The sequence below is a fragment of the Ichthyophthirius multifiliis genome (genome assembly GCF_000220395.1).
Source record: "Ichthyophthirius multifiliis unplaced genomic scaffold scaff_1120509250080, whole genome shotgun sequence".
Lineage (NCBI taxonomy): Eukaryota > Ciliophora > Oligohymenophorea > Hymenostomatida > Ichthyophthirius > Ichthyophthirius multifiliis.
The window spans coordinates 61,158-68,397 of record NW_004087089.1 but is presented as its reverse complement, the minus strand read 5'-3'; the positions used below and the strand labels follow the sequence as shown (position 1 = coordinate 68,397).

At 15.7% G+C, this 7,240-nt stretch overlaps 2 protein-coding genes across 2 annotated transcripts, besides 15 other annotated features; both read right to left on the bottom strand. All coding sequences in view use genetic code 6, as the record gives it.

Annotated features, from left to right (window-relative positions):
- Nucleotides 1-164: 164 nt before the first annotated feature.
- Nucleotides 165-239: a microsatellite.
- Nucleotides 191-239: a microsatellite.
- Nucleotides 240-909: 670 nt separating this feature from the next.
- Nucleotides 910-952: a microsatellite.
- Nucleotides 938-994: a microsatellite.
- A 60-nt stretch (nucleotides 995-1,054) lies between these two features.
- Nucleotides 1,055-1,104: a microsatellite.
- Nucleotides 1,105-1,979: 875 nt separating this feature from the next.
- IMG5_047040 (protein kinase domain protein) lies at nucleotides 1,980-3,391 on the bottom strand (the record flags this gene model as incomplete). The annotated part of the gene is made up of 5 exons (XM_004037596.1): nucleotides 1,980-2,118; nucleotides 2,198-2,307; nucleotides 2,354-2,762; nucleotides 2,814-2,982; nucleotides 3,091-3,391. 5 exons carry the CDS (start codon nucleotides 3,389-3,391, stop codon nucleotides 1,980-1,982), a joined length of 1,128 nt encoding a protein of 375 aa, XP_004037644.1.
- An 84-nt stretch (nucleotides 3,392-3,475) lies between these two features.
- Nucleotides 3,476-3,520: a microsatellite.
- A 51-nt stretch (nucleotides 3,521-3,571) lies between these two features.
- Nucleotides 3,572-3,657: a microsatellite.
- Nucleotides 3,630-3,660: a microsatellite.
- A 1,182-nt stretch (nucleotides 3,661-4,842) lies between these two features.
- Nucleotides 4,843-4,879: a microsatellite.
- Nucleotides 4,880-5,713: 834 nt separating this feature from the next.
- Nucleotides 5,714-5,756: a microsatellite.
- A 122-nt stretch (nucleotides 5,757-5,878) lies between these two features.
- On the bottom strand, nucleotides 5,879-6,543 carry IMG5_047030 (hypothetical protein; the record flags this gene model as incomplete). Its single annotated transcript, XM_004037595.1, has 1 exon — nucleotides 5,879-6,543. A coding segment is annotated over one exon (579 nt), but the record flags the coding sequence as incomplete, so codon positions are not given.
- A 42-nt stretch (nucleotides 6,544-6,585) lies between these two features.
- Nucleotides 6,586-6,679: a microsatellite.
- Nucleotides 6,588-6,659: a microsatellite.
- Nucleotides 6,608-6,659: a microsatellite.
- Nucleotides 6,647-6,687: a microsatellite.
- A 46-nt stretch (nucleotides 6,688-6,733) lies between these two features.
- Nucleotides 6,734-6,800: a microsatellite.
- Between the last annotated feature and the right edge of the window lie 440 nt (nucleotides 6,801-7,240).

Genomic DNA, 7,240 nt, shown 5'->3' with positions numbered 1-7,240 from the left:
ATATTAATAATATTAACTTAAAAAATTATGATAAAATAGAAACTTTTGACAATTAAAATGTTACTTCATAATCTAAGTATAATTAAATTATTTTCCAAAACTTTAAAACAGAAGAAACAAATAATTAAGTAAATTTAGAATAAGAAAACATACAAAATTTAGAATAAGAAAATAAAAGGTAATAAAATATATAAAATTAAGAATAAAAAGAGTAATAAAATCTAAAATAAAATTAAGAAAATGCAAACGAAATAATAATAAAAAATTTTGATGATAAAATTGATATTAATTAAATAATAGACCCTATATTTTAAAAAATAATAAAGGAAAAACTTACAAATGAATAGAAACTTTAATTAATTTCGTAAATTGCAGAAACTATTCAAGTAGAAGTTTCTTAACAAAAAAGAAAGAAAAAAACTTAAACAAATAAGAAAAGTAAATAACTGCTTAAAGACATTCATCAAGAAGTCTAAAATGCATTAAAAAAATATGAAAATTGTAAAAAAAAAACTATTTAAGATTTTTTAAAAACAAGCCTTGATTTAATTCCTAAATTACAAACAAATCCTGCATAAAATGAAAATAAAATATCATTAGTTTGTATATCTCCTATACAAAAATAAACTTCATAAAAGTTAAAATAAGAAATAATTTATTTAAATCAAAAAAAATATGAAAATAACAAGAAAGCTTAACCAAAATCAAAAATAGATATTAAATAATAAAGAGTTTATAAAAGTTCATCTTAGTCTCCGAAAAATTTAAATTCTATTGAAGAAATTCAGGAAAAAAATGGAGATTAAATTATTGAAAAATAACTACTTTAAATAATATAAGAAAAAAAATAAAATATATTAAACGATATTTAAAATTTAGAATAATAAATATAACAAGAAAATAAATAGCAAGAAATTTAAAATTCTGAAAAAGAAATAAAAAATTCAGAAAATTAAAATAAGAAAAATACAGAAAATTAAAACAGAAAAAATTCTTAAAAAGAAATTAAAAATTCCAATAGAGAAATTAAAAGATATTTTGAAATTAAAAATCTAAATAAAAATTCTGAAACAGAAATAAAAAATTCTTAAAAGGAAATAAAAAGTCCAGAAATTCAAAATTCAAATAAAAATTATGAAAAAGAAATTTAAAATAAATACTAAAAACAAATAAATAAAAAGTTTATATCACTAAGTCCTTTGAGAGATTTTCCGTCTTTAGATTTTCACTAAAGGAATTAAAGATGGATAGAAACCAAAAAACTTAAAATTTAGAAAAAAGAATAAAACTTTTGTATTTAAAATATGAAAGAATGTACTTTTAAACCCTAAACAAATAAAAAAAGCTTAAATAGTCCTTAATAAATTTAAATTATTAAAAAAAGTTTAAAAAGGAATAAAGAAAATAATCTTAATTAAATTTTTAAGCCGATAAAAACCTATGAAGATAATCAAAATAAAAAAGAATAACTTTAATAGTAAATTGCTTAATTTACAACAATTTAAAGAAATTCAGAGTTAGAATTCTGGTCTTAATCAGATGCTAGTGTAGCTAAAGCTATAAATGATATGGAAATAAAAGACAAAGAAGGAAGGTTATTTTTTTAAAATTAAACATTTATAATTATTATTTTAGTAGTTTTACAAAATCAGACTTGAATTTAGAAATAAATGATGTTATAAATATTATAAATAATTTTTCTACCAATGAATTTTAAAAAAAACATAAATAGATTAAAAAATGAATAAACTTTATTTCTAAATATAATATATTTAAAGTCTTATTATTATTTTAAAATAAAATATTTATATTCATATTATATTAACAAAAAAGAAATATTTAAAAAAAATTAATTTTTTTTTTATTAAAAATATAAATTAATAAGTTTTTATAATAATATATATATATTTTTTTTGATTCTCTTTTAATGTATTCATAATAATTTATAAAAGTTAATTTTCGATAGATTTTTAAGCATTTCACATTATTAATTCTTCTTCATTTAAATAATACCAATTAGCAATAAAATTATTTTATTTTAAAGTATTTTAATTAAGGTCTATTTCAATTTTATTTTCAAACATTTACTTACATTAAGGTTTTGGAAGTTCAAAGAATCTATAAAATTTAAAAAATAAAAATATTTTACAAATAACTTTTATTATAATATAAAAAATTATTGAAATCATTTATTTACTTTTATTATACATCAAACCAATTGACATTTTTAAAAAAAATATGATTTTTTATTTCTTAAGCATCATTTTTACCTGCTCCTAACCTTTCATCTGGATTTTTATTTAAAAGCTATTTTTTATATTTAAAAAACAAGTTAAAAAATAAAATAAATAACTTATTAAATTAATAATTTAGCATTTTCAGACAAAAAGTCGGGAAACTCTACTTTACTATTTTAAATATTATAGTATAATTGTTTTCTTTCCATTTAGTTAAAAGGAGGATGTCCTACCATCAATTCATAAGCCAAAATTCCAAATTAATACCAATCCACCGATTTATTATGTCCTTTTTTACTAATTACTTCAGGTGCTAAATAAACTGCAGACCCACAAAAAGTAGAAGCTACTCCTATTCCATTACATTCTTTAGATAACCCAAAATCAATTAATTTTATATGTCCATCTGTTGACAAAACTATATTCTCAGGTTTCATATCTCTATATATTATATTGTTACAATGAAGTTCTTCTACAGCTATTAATACTTCACATAAATATTTGAGTGATAGTTATTCATCAAATCTTAATAAAAATATAGTATTATTAAAATTATATATTTAAATATAAATAAACCTTTTTTATTCCATTAAATACTAATACAAATCACCTCCTGGACAATAATCAATAATTATTATTAAATATTTATCGGTTTAAAATGCATGATAAATTTTTACAACAAAAGGAGAATTACATTTACGCATTACATTCTTTTCAGTTATTGCATATTTGACCATATTTTTATCTAAAAAAGTAAAAAATAATATTATAAATTTACATTTATTTTTTAAAAAAGTTATTTAAAAATTATTTTAATTATAAAATGTATAATTATATATAAAAAATAATTAACTTATTAATTGCTCTTTATTTAGGACTTTCATAGCGTAGTATTTTTTATTATTTTTATGTTAAACAAGATAAATATTTCCATAACTACCTTATCCTATATTCGAAATAATATTATATAATTCTATTCCAATTTATTTTTAATTAATATTAAGTTAATTATTATTTGAATTTGTATTATTATTTTAATTTTAATTAAAATAATTAGTAAATTAATTAGAGAGTTTTTTATTATTTTATAGTTTTTATTATTATAATATGTTTTAAATTTAAATATTATTTAAATTATTACTTTCGAATAACATATTTTATTTTATATTTTCATTCATGTATTGGTATTATGTTTAATAATTGATATTAATTTGTTAAGATTAATTTTACATTGAAAAATTATTATTATAATTATTATTAATATTATTAAGATTATTATTATTTTAAATATTTTATTAATTAAATATATTTTAATTTATATTATTTATTGTCTAATTTTTATCTTGTTTATCATTTTTATTATTTCTATCATTTTTATAATTTTTATCGTTTTTATCATTTATATTATTATCATTTTTATTATAGAATATCTTTTTTGTTATATTTTCTTCTTTTTTAATAAAATAATCGTTAATATTTTATGCCCTTTCATTTCTTGTTTAAATTTATATAGGATTATTTATAAAATTTTGTATTTTTTTTCAATATTTTCTATGCTTTTTTGTTTTTGTTCTAACTCCTTTCCTTAATATAATTTTAAATTTAAAGAATTGTTTTAAATAATTGTAAATTAATTTATATTTTTTATATTATTTTTATTAAGATAATTTAAGTCATTTTCAATATATTGTTTGCTATTTTTTTGGCTCATATATCCTTTTTATTATTTATTTTCAATTTACATTATATTAATTATATTTTTTTTCTTTTTATTATTTTTATCTTCATAAACAGTTTTACATATAATATTTGGCTAACACGTTATAGATATTGAATTCGAAAAATTTTGCAAATGTTTCTATTATTTCTAACTTTAATTATTTTTTTTCATGTTACTCCCTATTTAAATTTAATTATTACTCTTACACGCAACTTCGTTTTTATATTTATTATTTATTAAATTTAAATTGTTTTAAGAGCTTGATAAATATAAACAGTTTGCCTCGAAACTATTTTACATTTTTTCTTGCTATTAATCAATTTTACATAAATCTATATTTATTAATTTAGCTTTTAAATTGTCATATGGAACCTTCTTCTTCTAATATTCAACCAAATTTAAATTTTTAATAGGTATTTCATTATATTTAGTTTCAGGAACATATTCTCCCGATACTAATATATAAAATAATGCATTTTTAAATATTCATTTTATTTTGTCTTATTTTTACTTTTATGATTTTTTCTTAAGGAATGAATTATTATACAGTTTAAAATCTTTAAGTAAATAGACTATTTGATTTCATAATTAAAAAATATATTTTATTTTTATTTTAAATAAATTAAATTAAATAAATATATATATATATATAATATTACATGATTATTTGTAAATTTTATTAAAATATTTTAAATGAAGTTTATTTTTTTGTTTTTTAGCATTTTATATATTTCATAATTATTTTTTAAAAAAAATTTAGAAATTAAATAGAAATGAATTCGTAATTTTTAATATTGTATTTTAAAATATTTATTAATATGTTTTCCATTTATATATACTGAAAATTAAAAGTTACAAAATCAAAATAATAACTTTTAAAAATAAAATTATTATTTTAATTTTTAATTATTAATTATTAATTTTTTTAAAAGAAATTATTATTTTTATTAATTATTAATTTCTAAAATTATATGTTTTTTGTATTTTTTTATAAATACATTTAAAAAATATATATTTACAAAAAATTTAAATAATATTAATATAAATATTGAAAACACAAAAAAATATAAATAAATAAATATTAAAAAAGTATTTTACAGATAGTTTATTATAGTTTTTTATATAAAATATGAATATATATTATTATAAAATATTTTCAATTTTCAGCATTTATTTTTGTTCTTAATAAGGAAATATATTAGAAAGCATTTAAACCTTTTTAAATTTTAAGAATATTTACAATTATTATTTAGGTAAACAATTATAAATCCAAGTATTATTAATAAAATATATTTACTAGTATTTTATTTAAATTTATTTTTTAATCCAAATTAAGTATTTTTTAATTAAAAATCCTTTAATAAAGGTTTAGCCTTTTCATTTTAATTTAAAATCCAATCCAAAATTCTTTAATGTATAGCTTCATAATTTGTATCTAAATGGGGCTAATGTAATCCTCCTTCAATTTCAATTTTTGTTTTTATATTAGATTAAACCAAGTTATATAATATTTATGTGTTCTTATATTTACTTATTACATCATCCTTTCCATGCATTAAACATATTGGAGTTTTTATATATTAGGCATTTCTACTCACATATTAGGAAGTATCTACTAATGATAAAGCCATTCTTAAAGTTAAATGTGGCATAATATTATAATCTTTAATTATTTTTTTTATATGGTAACTATTTTTACATAATGCAGATAAGTTTATTTTACTATTTATAATTATATCCTTTATTTATTAAAATTAAAAATAATTAATAAATAAAAAAATATATTTAAATAATATAAATTTTTATAATTTTATAATAATAATAGAAAAATATATTATAAATAAATTTCATATTATATTATATTTATATAAATTCTTAAAAATTACTTCATAAAATATTAATGCTGTTTTGGATATAAGTTTCCTAAAAAAATTCATTTTAAATTATTTTGGAACATCTAAAAACGAATTCAAACCAATAATTCCATTGACTTAAATTTAGGGATTCATAATAAGATAACTTAATAAATTAATAACACCACTACTATGGCTATATACGTATAAAGGAAGTTCTTTATCTATATTTTATAATATAATAGTGAGATCTTATTAAAATTCTTCAGTGGACATATTTCTTGAAATTCCTGAAGAATATCCATATCCCCTTTAGTCATATATATGGACTTAAAAACCTTATTTTGCAAAATAATCAGCGAACTTTAATTAAAATAAAATAAATAAAAGATTAATAATTTAAAAACATTTATATATAGGCCAGAATGTTCATATAAACCATGAATTATTAAAATTTATGCTTCTGAGTTTTTTTCTGCAATTGGACGAAAATTAGTGTAGTATAATTTAATTCCTGTTGTATTTGTTTTTATAAATTTTCTTTCTACTGTATATTAAGGGTATTATAATTTGCAAATAAATTTGCTAGAATCTTGTTAATATTATTAATTCAAATCTTGATTGAAAAATTTTATGGAAGGATTTATTAATGAATTTGACCTATTTAATTTTGTAAAATAAGGCTTTTGGTTTTGTAGATTTTAGGCTGAATCGAATGGAGTATTTGTGGAATTTGTTTTAAGATTAGTTGCACTATTTTTTAATGAATCATACATATTTTTTTTCATTTTATTTTATTCTTTTCTTTTATTTTTTTTAATTTTCTTTTCTTTTCTTTTTTTTACTTTTATTTAATATTTTTTTATTTTTTAATATTAATATATTAAAAAATAAATATAGTTTTTGGTTTTTGTTGACTTATATTAGAAAAATTAAATTTTTTTTTTAGAAAATTACATATATTTTTTCTAATAAAATATATATATTTTTACAATTTTTAATTTTAAATTTACATTACGTATTAATTATGATGATTATATTGACGCAATATATTAGATTATAAGATATTCATATGTTATATATACGTAGAATTTGTATAAAAAAGGTACATATTTTATATAATAAATATATAAAAAACAAAATTGAAAAAGAAAAAAGTAAAAAAAAATATATATTTAAATAATTAAGTTTTATTATAAATTATTTTTTTCTTAAATATATTTATCATTGAAATTGTAAAAATATATAATACTACATTTTAATTTTTATTTATAAAAGAATATAATACAAATAAATAAACGAAATACAATAATTTAAGATGCCAATTATATTATAGTTAAAAATAAAGCAAAATAATAAATTATTTTATAATTAAAGTATTTGTAATAATTTTTATAAGAAAATTGATAAATAAATATTTTATTCGTCTT